Source organism: Crocodylus porosus, unplaced genomic scaffold, assembly GCF_001723895.1.
Source record: "Crocodylus porosus isolate Cpor-Errol unplaced genomic scaffold, CroPor_comp1, whole genome shotgun sequence".
Classification (NCBI taxonomy): domain Eukaryota; kingdom Metazoa; phylum Chordata; order Crocodylia; family Crocodylidae; genus Crocodylus; species Crocodylus porosus.
Genome location: NW_017728919.1, coordinates 1,214,549 through 1,235,649, shown reverse-complemented (window position 1 = coordinate 1,235,649; position 21,101 = coordinate 1,214,549). Strand labels below are relative to the sequence as shown.

The following is a 21,101-nucleotide window of genomic DNA, read 5'->3' as shown; positions in this document are numbered from 1 at the left end:
CGGCGGCCATGGGCTCGCTGCAGCAGCGCTTCCAGAGCTTCCTGGAGCGGCCGAGCGCGCTCACCGACCTGCTGGGCCGGCTGGAGGCCAAGACCGGCGTGAAGCGCACCTACCTGGCCGCAGGTGGGCCCCCCCCACCCCCCGGGCGCGTGTGGGAGCGGGCTGCGCTGCTCGCCGCCCGGCTTGCTTGGACTTGCTTCCCCCGCAGGCTCCCGTGCAAGCGCTTGCCTTTCCAGGGGCAGATGGCAGCCCACCCGATGGGGCCGTTTGCTTCTGGGCTCCCCCCGGCTCCCACCTCCCTGCCCAGCTGCAGGGGCCTGGGCTCCCCAGCGCTCCCGCCCGCGGGCTAACAACTCCAGCCGGGGCTTTGCGGCTGTTAGGATCCCTGGATCTCGCTCGGTGGCTTTCCGCGCCCGCACCCTATGCAAGAGGCTCTCTTCTGGGGAACCTGCGGCATGGGGGCGCAGTGAAGTGCCCGTGGCTGTCTGGCAGAGCAGTGGCGAGGCCAGGGTTGCACTGCTCATGACTTGGCTTATGTAAGGGGGGCTGTGCACGGGCAGCAGATTACAGCCGCCCGTGGGAATCGAACAAGCCCACAAGCGATCGCTCACAATTTTCCCCTTCCAGCCCCTGGGACAGGTTTGGTTAAAGGAAAGGGGATAATTAAATTGCTCATTGCCAGTTCAGCTGGCTTCCCTCTGCTCTGTCCTGCCTTCTGCCCCAGCGGACGTGCTAGTCCAGGGGGCTGGAGCCTCTTGCCGCTCGGGGCTTGGCCTAGAGGTTGGCCAGAATCAAGGCTGAGCTATTTTATGCTGGTAAAGCCCCTGCCACGGGCCACTTTTGCTCTGAGCTGTTGTTGCAATCCTGTGCCATGCTGTGCTTCCTTGTTTCACTTCTACCTGCGCCTTTCCTGGCTGTTAACCGCTGCGTGTAGCACCTGGGGAAGCTGCTGTGCAAAGTGCAGTGTCCTTTCCCCGCTCCTGCTCCTTTCCAGCAAGCTGCTGGCAAACAATGCGGGCGTGCTGCCACCTGCTTCTCCCGAACGTTCACACTTAACAGCATTTAAGTCGGCCTCCGCGCGCCAAGCGTGAGGGTCTCTTTCCCGAGCTTCTATGCAAATGCTCATTTTATCTTAACACTGAGGTCCCTGGACCACGGAGAGCATCTGGCGTGCTCCGTGGCAAGCGCCTTTGTCTCTGCCCACAGGTTGGTCCTGTGCCGTGCTGGGCAGGGCACCACGCTGCTCGCGGGAAGAGCAATATTACAAAAGCAGCTGAGCCCCTGCCTTGCAGCTGTTGCTGGGGGATGGAGTCATAGAAAAGGAGGGCTGGAAGGGACCTCAGGAGGTTGCATCTAGTCCAGCCCCCTGCTCCAAGCAGGACCAGCCCCAGCTACATCATCCCAGCCAGGGCTTTGTCTATTAAACACCTCCAAGGATGGAGAGTCCACCACCTCTCTGGGTAACCTGTCCCAGTGCTTCACCACCCTCCTCGTGAGACTTTCCTAATACCCAACCTTAACTTCCCTTGCTGCAGCTTGAGCCCATTGCTCCTTGTCCTGCCATCTGCCCCCACTGATACCAGCCCAGCTCCATCCTCTTTGCAGCCTCCCTGCAGGGAGGTGAAGGCTCCTGTTCAATCCCCCGCCTCGGTCTTCTCTTCTCCAGACTAAATAATGATGTTCCTGGCTGCTGGTGGACTGCTCTTAGATCGTTACCAGTCGGATCTTTCTCAACTTTGTCCTTTTTTCCCCTTCCCACCCTGCTCTCCCTAAACAAGAGTTGTCTGCATTAAGCATGGTGTTAGTCTTTGAGTCCAGGATTCAGATCCAGTCCCAGGCCCTGAATTGGAAGGAGCTGGGTGCAGGATGCTGTTACCCACGCCGATCTATCTGCTTCCCAGGGGGGTTCTTGGTGTCTCACTGATGCTTTCCAACGGGGTGGGAGAAATCCATGCCCTGTGTGCATGGGGCAGGCAGAGGCCTTGCTGCCCACAGCAGGGCTTCACACTGGGCAGGGCCCTGCAGCTGCCTGGCTTTCCAGCTGGAAGGAGCATTGCGGCAAACGATCATGTCTGCCTGGGGACAGGAGCAGGACTGGAAGAGCAGGTAAAGCTGCAGCACGGGGTTGAGCTGTGTGGGCTGCTTCCCTGGCTGCTCGAAACCAGGTCCTGGAGATCTGCAAGGAGGAAAGAAATCCAAGCTCTGCACATGCACAGGTGTAACCTCACCTGGCTGCTCGCTTTTTTTTTCTTTCCTCTGGCCTTGCTCCAGGGTTGGAGCTTAAGCCGACTGGGGTATGCACCTTGCAAGAAAAGCTAGCACCTTAGGCAGTCCTTTCCCTGTGCCCATTAAATCCATTTGAAACCCGTCTCAGAAAATCCAGGCTGGTGCTGGGTGAAGCCTTTGCAGGGGAGAGCTGTCGTCTCAGCATGGCAAGCTCTGGGCAGGGAGACGGTTGCTCTCGCGGCTCTCCCTCTGATTCAGGGGTGTTCACGTGGGAGTTGCCGGACGCAGGACAGATCTGTCTTGACCCTGACTGTGGCCAGCACCAGACATGCTGGAGGGCAACTGGAAGCAGTGCCCCGTGCCCCTCCCAGGGGAAGGTTTCGGTCTAATCTTGAAGCAAGACGGAGCTAAGCCCTGAAGCTTTCCTGTGCCTTTCAAATCCCTCACAGTCCAGAGGCTAGGAGGAGCATATCAGGGCGCCGTGTGCTTGTGGTGCGGGTTTCTCTGGGCCCAAGGGCAGATCGGCTTCCTCCTGTGACTAGCTAATGGAGCGCTGTCTCCAGCCAGCTGCGTTGGGGGCTGTTGCTTGGCTGATTTCTTGTGTCCTGTTAATAGACGCAGCCTCTGGCTTGCATATCATTGGCAACCCGTCAGATGCCCGTCTGTGACGGAGTCGTGAACAGCCAGGCTGGGGCTGTGGTTGGCACCGAGAGCTTGGCCCTGAACCTTGCCCCTCTGCCGCCGGGATTGCAGAGATAACGAACCCCCACATGCACCCTCCCCCGGGTGTCTCCTTGAACCCTCCGGGGAGGCGTGACGCTGACGCTGGCGCTGGCGCTTTGCTTGTGGTCCGAGGCAGCTCAGCCTGCACGTATGCAGCTTAATGCTAAGACAGGATTTCACTGCAAGGGCTGGGGGGGTTAATGAACCTGTCCTGGGCAAGCTCGTGCCCAGGCAGTAGTGGGGATGGGTGCGCTTGGCAAGCATGTGGGAGCCCCAGGGTTGGAGCGTGCGCCCCGCAGCAGCAGTTGAGCTCGGGCGCTGAGCGGCTGCCCTTTGGCTGCTCCGTGCCGTGACCGTCCTGTCTGCCTGGCCGTGCCTCCTGACCTGCCAGCCCCAGGCCCTGGCCTAGAGTGGGGGCAGCGCAGCCGCCGGCCTTGTCTTATGGCCCTCCCTCATTCCCGCCAGAAGACCAGCGGCACCCGCTTGTTCAGATGCAGAAGTCTGAAAGCCGCGGTGGATCCCCTGGCACGTCGAAGCCAGCCAGGGGCACGCTTCCCCTTCGAGTAACAGGCCAGTCTGGGGCTCATTAGCGGCAAGGGCGCATCTCAGCTCTCTTTCTTGCTAATGTCTCCCAAAAACCTCTTCCTTGTCGGTGGCAATCATGCCTGCTCCCCTGCGGGGCATGCAAGGCTGCGTGCTCCCGAGCCCAGGCCTTCCAGCCGCGTACACCCACGGGGTGGAGTCGGTGTGTTCCCTGGGGGTGTGGGGACATAGCTGAGTGACCGGCATGGTCTTCCCTGGCTGAGTCCAGCGCATCGTCTGGGGCGTTTGCGCAGGCCGGTGTTGGAGCAGCTGGGAGGACCGGGGCCGTGGTGGTTATCCCGCCCTGGGGATCATCGCTGCCCAGATCCTGCAGCCTCTCCACCTGCACGTGCGCCGTGGCCTGCGTGCTGGGTCACCGGGGTGAAGGCGTCCGCAGCGCTCCTTCTGAAGAGCTGAGGTTGCAGCGGCAGCTTCTGACAGCTGCTGGGGGAGGATGGACGTGGCCTTTCCTACCCCCCCGCGCCCCTCTGCCGGCAGTCGGTCTCCTTCTGCTGTTGGGGGGCAGCAGGCTGAGACCTGGCCCCAAGGGACCCCTGGGCTCCTGGTGCCTGGCATCACTGGTGGCAGAGGCTAAACGGAGAGCTGGCAGGCGAGCTGCCCTCTCGCCAGCTGCAAGGAGCATCCTGGGAGGGATTGGTGTGGGATGCCGGGCACTGCCTCCATCCCTGCTTTGCCTGATGTTGGACATGTCTAGTGAACCTAGAGGACTCCCCTGTGCTGGTCCGGAGTCCTCCTGGCCAAACTTTACCCCCGGAAACCCGGCAACAATCCCTGCCCAGCCCAGGCAAAGGGAGGGCAACTCCGGGATCAAAGGTTCATGCCAGGGACTTATCTCTGTATGACAAGACCAGGCTTGCTGCCACGGGGAAGGAGATTGCAGCAAGTCCTGGCAAGGAGGCGATTAAAAGGATGCTTGAAAATGATCTTGGGGACTGACTGAGCTCTCCGCCCCCAGGCAGGGTTTTCATAGCATCCGAGCATCTTCCAGTCTTGCGCTCGGTGACACTGTCTGCGTGTGGCAACCTAGCAAGCCAGCCCCGTCCAGGGGAGGCTCTTGGAGTATCTTGGCTTGATGCTGGCCAGCCCTGCAGAAGAGGCGCCACCCCCCGGCGGGGAATCTCTCATGCCTCGTTGCATGGTGAGACGGTGGCCAGAAACGCTCCCGAGCTGTGACGATTGGAGTGAGCAGGTGATGGCTCTCGCTGCCCCGCTCAGGGCGTTGGAGCTAATCTCCAGTGACGGAGGGCAGGTGGGTCTCCGAGCTCCCTGGCTGAGCCAGAGCCAGGCTGATTGGGGGGTGTGCGCTGACTTAGAAAAGCCAAGGATGGGAGGGGACCCGAGCCAAAAACGGCCTTTTGTCATGACCAGACGACATGGCACAGCCATCCATGCGGGTCCCTGCACATCTCCCGGTCCGGATGTCATCGGTGTTTCTTCCCTGAAGCACCCCCCACCCCGGTGCCCTTCCTGCCCAGGCCGTGCATGACTGTCCCCTCTCTTGGCAGGCTCCATCACCTTCGTGGGGCTCTACCTTGTGTTTGGCTACGGCGCCTCGCTGCTCTGCAACCTCATCGGCTTCGCCTACCCTGCCTACGTCTCGTAAGTGCCCTGCCGGAAGCGCCCTCGTTCCAGCCTCGGTGCCTTTGCTTTCTGCCCAAGGAGAGGGCAGGTCTCCTTGCTGGGGGCTCGAGGGGGACCCCACAGGGCCCTACGTGGAGGCCCAGCTGCAGCTGCGCACAGTGGGAGGAGTAGCTGGGCGGGTGTATTTGCCCGAGAGCCGGAGAAACCCTGCGCTAGTGATGGTGGCCCGGCAGAATCAAATGCTAAATGCTGGGGATTCGGGGGCGCTTCCCTGCAGGGCTGTGCCAAGCACAAACGCAGGGCTCCACTGGGTTTGGCCCCAGGGTGGGTGCGGGCTTTGTCTCCAGCCCCTTCCTCTTGGAGCAATGTCCTTTGGGCAGTGGGCATTCAAGCGGGCACCCGCGACGGGTGCCCAAAGACCCTAGCAAGCCTTGAAATGGCTCTAGCATGCCCCTCCACCAGCCCTGTCAGGTGGGAGATGCAACAGCATCTCTGTGCCCCCAGCATCAAAGCCATCGAGAGCTCCAGCAAGGAGGATGACACCAAGTGGCTGACGTACTGGGTGGTGTACGGCGTCTTCAGCGTGGCCGAGTTCTTCTCCGACATCTTCCTCTACTGGTTACCGTTTTACTACTTTGGAAAGGTAACGCGGGGAGGCGCGGCAGGGCTTGTAGGAGGGGAAATGGCCCTGGGAGCATGGAGATGGGGATGGAGCCACTGGGTCTCGACTTGGAGATGGTTTTTCCATAGCTCTAAGTGTCCCAATCCCTAGCGGAGATGACTCCAGTATGAGGTCCTCTCCCTTCTCGGCACCTGGGTGCTCAAACCAAGTCAGCTGAGATGCCAGTAGCTCCAGCAAGTTGAATCCCAGCCCTGGGGTGAGAAGCGTGCAAGCTCTCCGTGTTGGCCCTGGTCTCCTCGGAGCAGAGCCGTGCCAGAAGAGAAGTGGCCAGCTGTCTCTGGAGATGCAGCCGCCCCTTGTTGGGTGGGCACGATGGTCCCATGCCCAGAAAGGGCTGCTCGGTGCTTCTGTCCTTTATCCAGCCGGACAGGCCAAACACCTCCCTGCAGGCCATGTCCACGCTGCTCACGGCCGGCGAGCGAGGGCTTTCCAGCCCTGTCCAGCATGGCCTGAGCACGCCCTCTGCCCGCAGTGCCTGTTCCTGCTCTGGTGCATGGCTCCCGTCTCCTGGAACGGCTCACAGATGCTGTACCAGCGGGTCATCCGGCCCTGCTTCCTGAAGCACCACCGGACCGTGGACAGCGTGATCAGCAGCCTGAGTGGCAGGGCCCTCGACGCAGCCTCCACCATCGCCACGGAAGGTACCGTGCCCCGTGCGGGCCTCGCTCGCCTATCCCCAGGCCTGCGGCCAGGGCCGGGGCGGCGGGCGGCTTGCGCCAGCGTGGCCGTGTGTAGCACCCTGCCCAGCTGGGGTGTGATGTAGAGCAGCTCTAGATTTAGAAACCTCCCGTGCCCTGGGCTGGGAGCAGGACCCGTGCGCGCGCGGCGGGGGGAGCTCCTTGTCCTCGGACAGATGTTACGTCTCTGCCTCCCCTTGTGCCGCATCTGGCTGGAGCCTGCCTGGTTCCTCTGTGGCACCGGGGCCTCTTCATAATCTCTTGCCTCTTCTCCTCTCTTGTGCCACTCCGTCCAGTCCTCCGGACTCTGGTCCGCAGCAGAGCCCAGCTGACGTCTGAGCCGGCGCCTCAGCCCCAGCTCAGCCTGTCTGTATGTAACCCCCACGGTCCATCCCTCTCCCCCAGCAAAGGGCCAGGCTGAAGGAAGCGAGGGCCCGTTGAGCATGACTGCCTCCACCCCTGCTTCCCCGCCGGCTGCCAGGACTCGAGTGCCTTTTCCTAGCGGTGTCTGGGTCGCAGCCTGGCATCCCCTGCATCGAAGCATCCAAGCAGGTTCTTAGCAAAAGATCCTCTGGATTGTGGCAGGCTAGGCCCTGTGCGACGGCAGAGAGCTCAGGGGCTGGTTGAGTTGTTGCAGAGCTGCTTTGGTGACTGGTTCAAATCCAGCTGAAGGTCAGCGGTGACCAGGCTGTGGTCAGATCCGCCCACCCTACTTGGGACTCAGCTTGACAGCTTCTTTTGGGATTAAGTGCGCTATGGGGGAAAAGCCTTAAGGTCAGGGAAGCATGTGCTCCCTGGACTGTGGGCTGAGGGAGCACTCTTGCTGGCACTGTGCATCACCCCTGAGGTCCTATTTCAGTGGCTGTGTCTACACAAGATGCTTTACTGCGCAGTAGGTTGGTCTGCTGCGCAGTGAAGCGTCACCATATGCACGTGCAGGCACTTGCTGTGCAGTAAATTAGTCTACTGTGCAGTAAATTTACGTGGCTTTACTGCACAGTAGCATGAATTGCATGTGTAGACATGCTCAGGGAGAACTCGAGGGTAAGATGCACAGGAGAGGGTCCTGGGGCACCTCCCAGAGGGTGCTGGGGGATGTCCTCTCCCCCGCGGTCATGCTAACTGGCCATTTCTCTTCCTTCACTGGTGGAGCATAGCGTGCACCTGCCTAGTCTCCCATAGCAGAGGCCTGTAGTCTAGAACCGCCCTCTGTAGTCGGATCCCCCATTGCTAAGAGCCCCGCAAGGCCCCTGCCTGTCCACACGCGCCTTGGGGGTGGGGTGGGATGTCTCCGTTCTCTGTGGCCCCTTACTCCCCGGGGTCCTGTCCATGCATCCAAGCCCCAGCGCCTCCATGGCTGGTGGAGCTGCTCCATGCCATGCAGCAGACCCACACTTTGCGGCTGGGGTCTCTGTGCTATGATGCCAGAGACGTGTACGGGGTGCGTGAGCCAGGGCAGCGTCCGTCTGCATGATGGCCGGTCCCAGGGAGGGGAGTCGAGTGCCCTATTCTAGCTCTTGGGGCCAGGCCAGGCTCTTCCCCTTCTCCTCCCTTTCATGAGCTGCTGGGTGCGGGGTAGGAGCTGGCCACAGGATGCCTCTGGGGGCCCATTTCCCCATCTGAACGGAAATCCATTGCCCAAGGGAAACCCACACCCGAGCAGGGGAGCCGGAAACGCCGGCCCCGGGGTGTCTCCTCCTAGCCCGTTGCAAGTGCGGCTAGAACAGCAGCCCGGGGCTCCCTGCACTATTCAGCCAGGCTTGGGTGATATTGCCTCCCCCTTCCTGTGCTGCAATAGCCCCCCAGCCTGGTGCCAGAAGGGCCTTTCTCTGGCATCCGTCCTGGCAGCGCCCGGTGGGCTCACTGCACATCTAGTGGATACAGCTGAGAGCGTGATGAGTGTTGTGGAGCTGGAGGAGAACTGCTTGGGGACTGGGCGGCGGGTAGACGGTTCATGTGAATGGGTCCTGCAGAAGCCCCAAGGGACGTGGAGGAGGGATGGGGCTGGCAGGGACCTTGGAAAGCCACTGAGTCCAGCCTGCTGCCCTCTGGCTGCCCGTCCAACCTGCGCTTGGATGTCCCAAGACAGAAGCCCTGCCTCGCTGACCTGCTCCAGCCCCTGGGGATGGGTCCAGCAAAGCATAACCCTGGCGTTGGCTCCCTGGAGGGGAGGGGGTCTGCTCCCAAGCCCGGCGCTAACCCCCGAGCCGCTGAGGCAGCAGGTCACGGTGTTAGTGCTGGATTAGGAGGCCTCCGGCTGCTTCTAAAGGGGATTACGTGGGAACGCTGTTCTTGTCTTGGCCGGCATGCGCACGGCACGCTGGGCTCTGCCCACCAGGGTACGACTGGGCCTGGGCATGGCTCTCGCCGGACTTGGTCTCCTGCCCAAGGGCAGCGCAAAGCTCGTCCCTCGGCCTTGTCAGGGCAGCAGGGTGTCCAAGGAGCTAATCCCGGGGTATTGGATCAAGTGTTGCCTACTGGTTATGGCAAGCTGCTGCTTGCTGAGAATTGGGTCTGGTTCCCAGCTCGGAAGGGAGGTGGCGCCAGGCGGCTGGAGCAGTGCCGGCGTCCTCTGCCACTGCCCTGCCTTGCGACCTTGGGCGTGTCTCTTTGCCCTCATGCACAGGAGACCAGGCCTCCCTTTTGTGGGGGTGGGCAGGAAGGGGGAAGGGCTCGGGGTGCTAATCCAGTACTAAGAGATGCTCTAACACTGGGGTCGGGTGCTGCTTGTCTCTGCCTTCCCCCAGCATCCAGAGGAGCAGTGAACCTTGCCCTGGACTCCCAGAAGACCAAGTGAAGACGGCATGTCCCGCAGCCCCCGAAGCACAGACCCGACCCACTTCGTGCGCCCAGCTCTGCCCAGCAGCCACCATGAGAGAGGGAGCCCGTCGTTGCCGCGCCAGGTCTCCCATCCCTGAGGAGCTCCTGTCGCCAGCACGTCCGGTCTCCAGCGTGGACATTTGTGGGCAGCCCTCTAGCCCCTATCCTCTGCGTGCCCTGGCACTACCCGGGGCATCGCAGCCCCTGCTCTCTTTGCTTTTGCAGCTGGGCTGGTCCCTGTCCCTAGGTGTTGAGCAGCCTGGTGCGCACCACCTCCTGCCCTGGCCCTTCTGCTGGTGGTCTCCTGACCTGATGTCCATGTGGCTCACATGCCACACGGAGGGCTCTGTGCCGAGTCCTCCGTGCCTGGCTGCCTTGCAGGGAGGGGGAGGATTTCCAGCCTGCTCTCCTGGACCGTGCAGCACGGACCGCTCCGGGCATGCAGAGTTTGCAGTACGGACGGGGCTTCTGCATTTTTGCAAAGATAAATGGCCATGGCATGAGTGGTCAGCCCCTGCCACCCACCTCCCTGCTGCAGCCTCGGCATGTGTGTGAGACCTCCCCCCCGCCCACTCGGCTCAGCTTCTCTGTGATGTACAGGTGCATCCCGTATGCAGCTCTTGTGTCCCCCAGGCAGCGGGAATGCAACGTTCTCGGCAGTCTGCGTCCACCCCTCGGGGCGCTGAGCTGCACTCGCCTCATGGCGGGTTGTCCTGGGGATGTGCTTGCATCAGTTCTGCAATCCTCTGTCACCCGGGGGATAGGTCCTGGCTCCTTCCTGGGGAGGGTTTGGTGGCCGGGTGTGAAAAGCCCCATCTGCACCACGTCCCGTCTGTGCTCTGCTCTAGTGCTCCCATCCCCGCCTCCATCCCAGGCCCGTGATGTCTGTCCGGCGAGGGTTCGGGGCGGGCTGGGGACAAACTCCCGCCAAGCTGCGAATCCTGGAGGGCGTGCGGGGCTCCCAAACCTTCCAGCTGCTCCTGTGGGCAGCTCCATCCCTCTCGGTATCCTAGCTGCTGGTTCTCTGTCTTTTATTTTTTAAAAATAAAATCAATCTGGTTCTGCCCTTTCAAGGCTGTTTGTTTCGTGCAAGCTGGAACAAAGGCAGCTCTCGCCCAGGCCGGTGCTGAGTCTGTGTTGCTCCCTGCGGTGAGGTCCAGGGCTGGCGCGAGAGGCTGAAGCCCCTCTGCTTGCGGGGGGCGGCGGCGGTGCCAGGGCACCAGGTCAGGGCACGTGGCAGCGCGCAGCCCCTTGGACGTGGAGGAGGGAGCCGCTTGCCACCGTTAGTCTCTTCATCCCCGATGCTGGGGGCCTGCCCAGCCAGAGTCCGGCTGGCACCGCTCCTGCCCGGCGGGGCGAGAGCAGAGCTGGCATCTCCCTGCAGGCGCCTGGCGCCTCCCATCCTTGGGTCCCGCCCGCAGGCCGGTGCCGGCTGGCACTGCAGCACCCTGGGGTGCTTGGGGCACTGCCAAGGGGGCTGGTGGAAATGGATGCATGCAGAGCCCCCCTCCTAATGCTGCCCTGCTGGGGGGGAGCTTTTTTTTTTTCTGTTTTTTTTTTTGCACCGGTCCTGGAAGCACTGCAATACCAGGTCAATGCATGGAGTGGATGGAGCACGCTCCGGTTCCACCGCCCAATACCAAAAAGAATCTGCTCAATATAGGCCTCCGATGGAGGACATACCAGAGACAATCACCTGCCCTGGGGAGCTCGCCTACGTGGTCCCCCTGCTTCCCCCGCCAGGGGGGGAGCGCCCGGCACGGGTACCCCCGCCACGGGAGGCGCTGCCGCCGGGGCTCGGCCCCTTTAAGAGCGCGCAGGGGCGGGGCTGGTGGAGGGAGGGTCTCGCCGGCGTCACGTGGCAGGGGAAGGAGCCGGAAGTGCGGGTAGGTGGGGCGAGGTCGGCGATTGGGGGAGGAGGCTGAGCATGGGATCAGCAGGAGTTTGGGGCCTGGGGATCTGGGTATAAGGTCATTGGGGGGCCGGGTCGTGGGGAGGTTCTGGGGTCATGGGGGGTCTGAGCATGGGGTCATTGGGGGGCCTGGGTATGGGGTCAGGACGGCTCTGAGTATAAGGTCATGGGGTGGGGGTCATTAAGCAACCTGGGTGTGGGATCAGGAGGGATTTGGGGTCCCTGGGGGGTCTGGGCATGAGATCAGGGCGGGCCATGGGGATCTGGGGGGGCGCTACGTAGCAGGTCGTGGGGGGGCCTGGGGTCAGGTCGCTCACGGCGCCCCACCCGCTGCAGGCGCAGGCTCCCGGGCGGAGGCTGGCGCGTGATGAGCACGAAAGCCAAGAAGCGCGTGGTGCTGCCGACCCGGCCGGCGCCGCCCGCGGTGGAGCAGATCCTGGAGGACGTGCAGAGCGCGCGGCCCACGGACCCCGTGTTCGCCCTCATAGCTGAGCCCAGCGAAGGTAGCGGGTGCCGTCCCCGGTCTTTGCCCTTGTCGCCCCCAGGGTCTCACCTGCCCCCGTAAACCGTGTGGCCTCTCTCTAGCGAGGTTTGAAAGTCGCTGTTTTCTGGCGGCTCGGCTGACGCGAGTTGCTCGGTGCTCGGTGGATGCGACGTGCGGTCCGCTGGGGCCTGGAGCTCCTGAGCTGGGACCCCGGGGGCAGCTCCCCTGCTTGCTTTTATAAACCTCCTTTTCTTCACAGGAGTTGGGTGCAGGGCCCCAGGAATTGCCCCTGCCACGTCCTGTGCTGCACCAGCTCTGAGGGGCAAATGGGTCTGTGGCTTCTAGGGCTGTTTGTCCAACAGCTTTTAACTGAGCTAGAGGCAGAAACTCATGCGGTAGAAGTTCAGCAAACACCTGTCCGACACAAGGAGCGGGAGTGTGCGTGCAGAGGGGCTGGCAGGCCCAGCTGCTCCCTCGGCCAGAGGGACACGAGCAGCCTGGAGTTGAAGGCTGTTATTCAATCCTCCTCAGTCTCCTCTTAAGGAAAATTTTTCATGTCCCCGTCATCTCAGTCAAATCAATACCAAATCCATGAGTCATTCAAGAACCATGTGTGGCCCTGCTACCGGCAAGCATCCTCCACTCCTGCTTGGAGTTTCAGATATTTCCAAATCCTTTGGCCAGCATCCTGCGTGCAGGTCCAAGCCCAGAGGGTTGGGATGCCCCTGAGTTTTGCTTGCCCTCAGTCATACGGCCACAGGAACAAGCTAGGGAGGAGTCTCCCATTTCCGTAAAGCCAGCGTGTAGCCAGGATTCTCCCACTGGAAGTCAAAGTGGGGGGTACCTATGTATTACCTCAGTCGGGGTGCTGCCCCCTGCCACGTTTGTGGTTTTCCCCTGCCAGTGGGAAACCCACCTTGATGATCATGGTATCATACGTGCAGCTGTGCATGGAAAGGCCTCTGCACCCCTGAGTTCGTGTTTTCTGCCCTTTCCAGATTTGGCAGCCCCTGGGAAGAAGGAGGATTCGGAAGAGGAGAGCGAGCGCCTGTATCGGCAGAGCCATGCCTACGTGGAGATGAACCAGCGGCTGCAGAAGGCTTGCAGCCTGCTGAAGGAGAAGTGTGAGGAGCTGAGGCAGGCAGGGGAGACTCTGGAGCAGAACGTCCTGGAGATGAAGCAGAAGGCTGTCTGAGGGAGTCTGCCCTGCAGAGCCAGCCCAGGCATTCATGCACTTGGGGATAGCCGGGGTTTTTAAGCACAGCTCCATACCCTGAAGCGGTTGTCAGCGTGTGCCTGTTGCCATGGTCTTTGGCATTGTTCCTTATGTCCATAGTTAAATTATAGGGTTGGAAAGCTGCCTCTGTGGGTGTGCTGGGCATTGCAGTGTCATCCCTGGATTCTCCAGGCCTTGGGAAGGCAGCTCTTCAGGAGTGCCCCTCTCATAGTGGCCGGAAATGCTGGGGGCAGTGGGTGTGGGGCAGTGACAGGACTTGCCTGGGGAGGTCTTTGCCAATGGGCTGCCCCAGGCTCACTGCTCGGAGCGAAAGGGCCTCTTGGAACGGGCCCTTCTTAGGTGCAGCCTCCTGCCAGGTTCCCAGACAGGAAACTGCAGCCTGACCTGGCTGGGATAGCAGCCATGAGTGCCTCGGCATTGCCCCAGATGCCAGGGATGATCATTGACATGAAGACCCTCTCGCACCCTCGGTTCACCTATGACTTCTCCATCTGGTACTGCCTCGATGATGACGACGTGGCCTCCCGCATCTCCAAGATGCTGATGGAGCACGGCTTCCGGGGCTACGTGGAGCACCAGGACCAAGTGGCTGGGACATCAGTGGCCTTGAAAGCCACGGAGGTCATCGAGGCCAGTCGGGTCGCCATCATCATCCTCTCGGCCCAGTCGCTGCTTGACCCCTGGTGCCAGCGGGTCCTGGAGTGGAACCTGCATCACGTGATTGAGCAGGAAGGCACAAAAATGATCCCAGTGTACGTGGACATAAAGAAACACCAGGTGCCTCTGGTTTTAAGGCACCTTAACGAACTGGACTACCGCAGCGCCTTCTTCCAGCAGAAGCTCCTGAACAGCTTGCGGAGGGTGAAGGCGTCATCCAGCACAGCCAGGACTGCAGTGCCCTCCAAGATGTCCAAAGCAAAGAGCAGTGTCGGTCTTTAGGGACTGGAGAGACCCGGCTTTGTGGTGTAGCCCCATTCCTTGGGCATCCCAGCTTCAGTAGAGGCCTTGCTGTGGGGATGACCAGGGAAGGACGCTGGGGGCTATTCTGGGCTCCACCAGGATGTTTAGCAAGCAGATCGTGTGGCTGAGGGTGAAAATGGGTCATTGAGTGCACAGGGGGCAGTCAGGCCCAGGGCCATGGCGTCGTGCACCTCAGTAAGAAGCTGTCACTAAAATGCAGTTCTCCAGAAACCCGCCTCCTGCTTGCAAGTTCTTTAAGGCAGAGGTTTTGTGGGGGGCGGGGAGAGGTATTGATGAGCAGGGTTAGATAAGGGATAGGGGTTGGGGAAGTTGCTACCAGGAGCCAATAGCTGGCTCTGTTCCCAGCTGGGACGCTCCCGCCCTACCTCCAGCGGCTGTTTGCCCTGGCTGTGGGTCGGTCCCACTGCTCTGTGAGGCTGTGGGTTGGGCCAAGGCTGGGTGCTGGTGGGAGTCTCCTGGCACCCTGTGCCCAGCCAGCTGAAGGTTGTTAAGTAAAACCCCCGGGGTCTCAGTTCCTTTCTGACTAGGAGGCAATGCCACCTCTTCAGGTGTGCAGGAGCCCTGCGGGGAGAAGGGTGGTGTCTCCACCCTGCCAGCAACCCTCTTCTCACTGGGTCAGAGCAGCGGTGCCCCAAAAAGGCTCCTTTGCCTTCCCTTCCCCTGCGCAGGGGCTCTTGGCTGCTGTTTTTCAGCCAGGTAGCACATCTCCTCCCCCCCAACCCTGCGCTTTTACACCCTTCAGACTTTCACACCCTAAACTGTCGTCTTCCCCATCTCATCCCCATGCCCCAGAGCCTTTGTGGGAGGAAGCATGAGCTGGGGGGAGGTGAGTGAGAGCACTGAGGCCACGGCTCAGTCGGATGCAGCTCAGCAGCATCATGAAGGCGGCTGTGAGCTTGGTCCTGCTGCCATTCCTGCTTCTCTACCCTGGGGAGGCTGGTGAGTGGACTGTGGTGGGGTGAACCCAGGGATGAAGACGCTGGACTGGGCATGAGGAGAGCCAAGGTCCATCTCTGCTGCTTGCATTTGCTCACTTGGCCTCCGGGATCCTGCTGTGGCCTGTCCAGGCCCCCAGTAAAGGGTTGTGCAGCTGGTGGGTGCTGGGGTGGCCGTGGGGATCTCAGCCCCAAGAGGGGTGGGCTGCCTGTGGGCCTGTGTCTTTGCAGCTGGCCAGCTCCAGTCGTGGATCATCGGGGGCCGGGAAGCCAAGCCGCACTCCAGGCCCTACATGGTGTCTCTTCAAGTCAACGGCAAGCACAGCTGTGGGGGGGCCCTGGTGCACGCACGCTGGGTGCTGACTGCTGCTCACTGCCATCAGACAGGGTGAGGCTCCAGGGAAGGGGAAGGACTGAGCCGGGGGCTCGTCCACCATGTGCAGGGGACTCGGATGTTGTCTCCTGCCCTTGGTGCTCCAGGGCAGTGGGAGTGCATCTTGGAAAGGTGGTGTGAGCTTCCTCCTGGGGGGAGCATCGGCGGGGGAGGCGGTTGGCATGGAGGTCACTCGTGCGAGGGAGCTTTGCTTCTGTGTCCCAGGAACAAGGGGCCCTTGAAGGCTGTGGTGGGGCTGCACAGCCTGGACGAGGCCCCCCGCTACCAGCAGAACTTCACCATCGCCAGGTCCGTCCAGCACCCCGACTATAACAAGAGGACGATGGAGAACGACATCATGCTGCTGAAGGTGCCTGGACCTGTAGCTGCGAGCGCCTGGAGAGCCGTGGGTCTGGGGCGAGGGAGGAGGGTGTCTCCTTGCCACGTGCATTGCTCTGCTCCGCTGCCTTAGTTTCCCCAGCTGGGGCTCACCCATGAGAGGCAGGGCTGGGAGGGACCCAGGGAGGTTATCCAGGCCAGCATTGCACTCGAGCTTGGATGGGAAAAGCCACGTTAGCACGGGTGAAGGCAAACAGGGCGTTTAGTGTCTCCAGGAGGGGCTGCGTGAGGTGGGCAGGGAGGCAGGAGGGGATGCGGTGCGGGGGGCAGCTCTCTGCAGCTGCAGCTCAGAGCAGGGCAGGAAATTGTGGCTTCCCCACCCCAGCCCTGAGTCATTTCCCGCTGCTCATTTCCACACCTTGGTACCACGTGGGCTCTTCCTCACACGAACCCGTGAACCCGCAGCTGCAAGCCCCTTGGCATCGCAGAGGGGGGAGGATGGGGGCACAGCCTGGGGGTAGCATGAGTGGGTGCTCTAAGTTTCCTGGTGCACGGTATAAATGCAGCCCCGGTGGGCGGTGGAGCTGCCCCACGCTGGGAGAAGGCTTTGGGGCAGGGCTGGGGATTTGCTACCCCTTGCTCTTTGCTAACACTCGCTGAGCCTGGCCAGGCGGGATGCCACAAAGCTCCCATATCTACCCTGCATCTGTGCCTCTGCTTGGGGCAGAGCCACCCCTCTCCTGACCCGAGCCCTGGATGGCTCAAAGAGGCCCCAGTGCATGCCCAGACTCAGGGCCTCCCCCGCGTGGCACCTGACCAGGCCTCTCCCCCCTGCCCACAGCTGAACAGGAAGGTGAAGCAGAACCGGCAGACGAAGCTCCTCGCGCTGCCCAAGAAGGCGTGGGGCGCTGGGACACCATGCAGTGTGGCTGGCTGGGGGCTGACCGAGGATGGCCAGCGCTCCCCCGTGCTGAAGGAGCTGGATGTCTGCGTGCTGGACATGCGCATGTGCAACGGCAGCCGGTTCTGGCACGGCGAGCTGACCCCCACCATGACCTGCTACCAGGGTGCTCGAGGCTCGGCGCCTTGCAAGGTGATGATGGGCTTGTGGGGAGTGGGCAATGCAGTGCTCCCCCCGACACAGCTAAGTTTGAGGGTTCACTGCCCTGGTACCCTGATGTTTTAGTGGCTTGGAGCCTTCTTCACAGGCAGGGAGAGGTGATGGGGAGCTCAAGCAGGGGGTGGCCTCTGCACCCCCCAAAACCCTGAAATGCAGCTGGGATTGAGGGTGTCCCTTTGGGCTGCTGCTCTGTGGGCAGCTTCATGCCACCCCTGCTTGCTGGGTTCAACCCCAGAGCTTTGCTTCTCCCTGGCCTGCTCAGGAGCTGCAGCTGGGAGCTTGGGGGCTACGGTTTCTGGCAGATTTAGGGGCAGGTAGAGCTGGGTCCCTGGGCTGTACTGCACTCCCCAAAGCAGAGGCTAAGGATGGGGCAGCCAACAAGCCTGAGCAGCCTTCCTGCCCCAGCTTGTGTTGTGGGTTGTGCCCAGCGGAGGCAACATGCCCCTCATCCTCTTCTGCACCCCCCCTGCTGCCAAGGGGTGCTGCCCCTGCCCCTTCCAGCTCACTGCCTGCCTCCCGCACCCTTGCAGGGGGACTCCGGGGGTCCCTTGGTGTGTGGGAAGAAGGCGGAGGCGGCCGGCGTGATATCCTTCTCAGATAAGAGCTGCATCAACGTGTTCAAGCCGCCTGTCGCCACGGCCGTCTTCCCCTACAAGGCCTGGATCAAGAAGGTCCTGAAGGGCCGGTAACCCTGCCGGAGGCTTCGTTCGCTGTGGCCCCAGCGGGCAGCAGAGCTCAGACCTGCGGTTCCTGGCAGGGGGTGATTTTGGGTTGAGTGGAGGGTTACAGCATGGCCGGGGGGGGGAGTGTGTATGTGTGCATGAGCACACACATGTGCATGCATGTGCATCTGTGCATGCATGCATGTCTGTGTGGGCACACGCAAGCTTACACATGTGTATGCATGTGTGTCTGTGTGCATAGGTGCTTGTGTATGCGTAGGTGTGTGTGCATGCATGTGTATGTGGGTATATGCCAGGAGCAGGCTATTATTTCGGGCGGAGGGCCACTTACTGAGTTTTGGCAAGGTATTGAGGGCCACATAGGTAGACCCGCCCCCTTCACAGGTGCCCCACGCCCTGGTTGCCATCTTGGGACCAGAAGTCCCTCCCCTTGCCCCCGGAGGTACTCCTCAGTAAGGGGTTTTGTCATCTTGGAACCAGAAAAATACCGAATTATATTCTTAAAATCACACATCTACAACATTCATTAATTTGATTTCAAAAAATATTTTTGTCCTGCTTTACACCTGTGTAGCGTACATAGAAGTGATTGTATAATAGCTGAAAGTGAAGTCTTAGTCTTGTATATTGTGGGGGGAAGGGGCATGGGGGGTTTGGTATAGGTTTGTGGGAGGTGGGGGGGTGTGCCCACGAGGGAGGGTTTCTGCAGGAGGTGGGTAGGCGTGGGTGTGGGGTTTGTGGGGGTATGTGAGGGGGGGTGTGGTGCTCAGCGCACAGTGCCCAGAGCGAGGTCCTGCTGCCCAGGGCTCCGGGCTGTGTCTGGGCGGGGAGAGCAGGGACCCCTGCCTATGCCCAGGGTGAGCAGCCCCGGAGCCCAGGCAGGGGAGGGTTGCTCAGCTGGGGCGTTTGCCAGGGCGGCGGTTGGGGTGGGGTGGGGGGCAGGCCAGGAGCAAGAGGCTCCTTTGCCAGAAGCCTGGCTCCAAGCAGCGCTTTATTCCTGCCCCCCAGGGGAGAGATGCCCGGGGGTCGTCGTAGCCTCCAAGGCAGGAGGGTTTAGAGTCAGGAGAAGGCAAACCCTAGGCTGGGCTGGACTGTGGTGTGGAGGGTGCTGTGAGCGGGGGCTGTTCCCCAGGTACATGAATGTCTCCCCCAGGACACACAGGAGCCGGCGAGCACGGGCGGGCACCTGCCCTGGCAGCCCCTCTTGTTGCCCCCAGCCGGGCTCAAGTGCTGGGGGGTGGGGTGCACGCTGGTTGTTGCTGCAGGATTTAGCAGCCGGAGCCACGGAAGAGAAGGGCCCTGCCCAGGCAGGGGGGAGAGAGGAGAGCCCACACGGGCGGGGAAGCCCACCACAGCAGCCAGCACGGGAGATGTAGGGACTATGCCCCAGGGGGTGAAACCAGTGGAATTTGACCCTTGCCACTGCCCTGGGCCCTGAGCGGGGGGCAGGTGCAGCTGCCGTGGGGCTCCCTTGTTGTGGGCCTGGTGCAGCCAGTGGGGCAAGGGCTCAGGAGGAGAGGGGCTGGTGGGTGGTGGAGCCCTGCCTTAGGGCTGTGGATTGAAGTCGTGGTCCCTTTTAAGTGCCAGGGTGGAGCGCTGGTGCCTGCTTGCCTGCAGAGCAGCCGGCGAGGCAGGTGAAGAGGCCCGTGGGAGGGCAGCAGCATCTGGCTGGACCATGGGTAGAGTGGTTTGGGAGCCTGCTGCTGGTGTTAAGGGTGGTGGGTTCAAGTCCCCATAAGGCTTGAATCCTCTAGCCCCTGCCTACCATGCAACTGTTTTCCCCTTCCGGTGCTTGCCTAATAGCTACTGCTCAGAGGTGATAATGGTTGAAAGCTGGAGGGGATTTGGAGCTGTAGCCCACTTGGATAGGTCTGGAACCACCTGGTGCTGGTCAGGTTTTTTGGGGGGTGCAAGGCCAGAAACTGGAAAACTCCTGATCTTCAAGGTGCAACCTCTGCCCCCCCTGCGCCACTCAGGCAGGGACACAGACAGCCAGGCCTCCCCCACACTCCCCATCACAGGCTCCATGTGGGGACTCACTGAGCAGCGAGGGACTCAAGGGCTCCAGCCAGGTTGGGGCTTGACCTTTGCCACCTGGGGTAGTGCCCTTGCCACCGGGGTGCCAGGGAAGGCTGCAAGCTGGGGCTGCCGTGGGCCCCTTGAGCCAGAGCGGCCAGGCCCCACCAGGGAAAGAGGAAGGTGCCTTCCTACAAAATGGGGAGAGGCCTGGACCCGAACCCAAGACCTCAGCACCCGCACAAGGAGGCCCAGCACCATGCCCCACAGGACCCGGCTGGCCCAGCCTCTCACTTCTGGGCCTATTGACTCTTTCCATATGGACACGCCCTGGTCCCACGGCACAGGGAGTCCCGCAAAGGCCACGGTGCCTCGTGGTTTGGTGGCCAAGGCCCCGTGCTGTCAGGCAGGGCCAGTGGGTTTGGCCCTGCGCAGGGCTGGCGTCCTCTGGGCCTGGCTTTCATTCTTGCTCTGCCCAACCGCTGGGGGCCAAGGGCCGTCGTATTCGCCGTGCCGGAGAGGACTTGTTGAGGCCGCTCGTGCTCGAGCCCGGAGACATCGGGCTGGACGCCGGGTGGTTTGCCTTTGCCTCTGTTTCCAGCCATAGGAGCTGCTGGACATAGCGAAGCCGTGCGGCACATCCACCCGGTCTTCTCCGGCTGCTCAGCAGGGACCACTGCGGGGCACGAGCCCAGCCAAGGGGTGCAGAGCAGGGGGCTCAGAGCCACCAGGGAGGCCAGCCCCCCAGCACTGTGCCCCGGCCCCCGGCTCTCGGTGAGACCTGGGCTTGGGGCTGCCCTTGGGGAGCCGAACAGCCGTGTCCCGCAGAGCGCGGGTATGTGGGGACCAGGGAAGGCCGCCTGCCCACATACCCTCCCCGGGGCCTGGCTCAGAGCACGGTGGAGCTGCCTCTGGGGCCCCAAAAGGCAAAGGGCCACGAGCCGGGCAGGCGCTGGGCCAAAGCCAGGTCTGCTGTCCTCGGGGAGGGGTCCCAGGAGGCCGCCCCCTGCCCCAGCGAGGAGCTGCGCGAGGGGCAGGCCGGTGACCCCCGCCGTGGGACGCCCTGCGCTGGGGGCAGAGCCTTGCTCCGGCCGGGGGGCCCGCTGAGCCAAGGGGCCGGTGCTCCCCCCCGGGGCTGCGCACGAGCGCCTCTGCCCGCCTGGCAGGGTCCCTGCCCCGCGCTGGATCACGACCCCCCGCCCCCCGGTCCAAGGCAGAAAGAAGGCTGCTTTGGCTGCGGCTCGGCCCCCGCGCCCCAAGGGAGCCGTGCCCCCGCCTGGGCCTGCCCTGGGAGCCCTGCAGGGAGCCGGGGCCTGCCTCTCGCTGGGGAAGGACCGCTGGGTGCCCTGCTGGACTGCAGACCCGCCCGGCTCCGGGGGTGCTCGACCCCCAGGCAGAGGCAGGGCTCCCTGGCTCGTGGCCCCTGCCCTCACCTGCCCCGGCCCTGCGCGAGGCCTGGGTGCAGCAGGACCTTGCTCCGGCCGCAGCGAAGGCGGCTCCTGCCAGGCACTAATTGCAGCCTGTGCCTGGCTGAGGCTCTGCAGCCGAGGCTGCTCCAGCTGGGCCCGGTTAGGCACTAATTGCAGCCCTGGGAGGAGCCGGACCCCCGGGGGTTGCTCCTGCCCCTGCCTGCTCAGGCACTAAGTGCACCCCCCCCCCACCACACACACACTTGTCGCACCCCTGGCTGAGGGCTCAAGCCCGTGCAA

At 62.3% G+C, this 21,101-nt stretch overlaps 3 protein-coding genes across 3 annotated transcripts; all 3 read left to right on the top strand.

Moving 5' to 3' along the window:
- The first annotated feature begins 6 nt into the window (after positions 1–6).
- REEP6 (receptor accessory protein 6) lies at positions 7–9,592 on the top strand. The gene is made up of 5 exons (XM_019538298.1): positions 7–123; positions 5,058–5,151; positions 5,638–5,776; positions 6,288–6,456; positions 9,240–9,592. Exons 1-5 carry the CDS (start codon positions 9–11, stop codon positions 9,287–9,289), a joined length of 567 nt encoding a protein of 188 aa, XP_019393843.1. The 5' UTR covers positions 7–8; the 3' UTR covers positions 9,290–9,592.
- A 1,929-nt stretch (positions 9,593–11,521) lies between these two features.
- CUNH19orf25 (chromosome unknown C19orf25 homolog) lies at positions 11,522–14,136 on the top strand. Its single transcript, XM_019538297.1, has 2 exons — positions 11,522–11,727; positions 12,707–14,136. The coding sequence occupies exons 1-2, from the start codon at positions 11,592–11,594 to the stop codon at positions 12,901–12,903; spliced, it is 333 nt and encodes a 110-aa protein (XP_019393842.1). The 5' UTR covers positions 11,522–11,591; the 3' UTR covers positions 12,904–14,136.
- Positions 14,137–14,225: 89 nt separating this feature from the next.
- Positions 14,226–17,469, top strand: LOC109312317 (granzyme M-like). Its single transcript, XM_019538296.1, has 5 exons — positions 14,226–14,865; positions 15,093–15,249; positions 15,460–15,604; positions 16,415–16,666; positions 17,224–17,469. The coding sequence occupies exons 1-5, from the start codon at positions 14,787–14,789 to the stop codon at positions 17,380–17,382; spliced, it is 792 nt and encodes a 263-aa protein (XP_019393841.1). The 5' UTR covers positions 14,226–14,786; the 3' UTR covers positions 17,383–17,469.
- Positions 17,470–21,101: the final 3,632 nt, after the last annotated feature.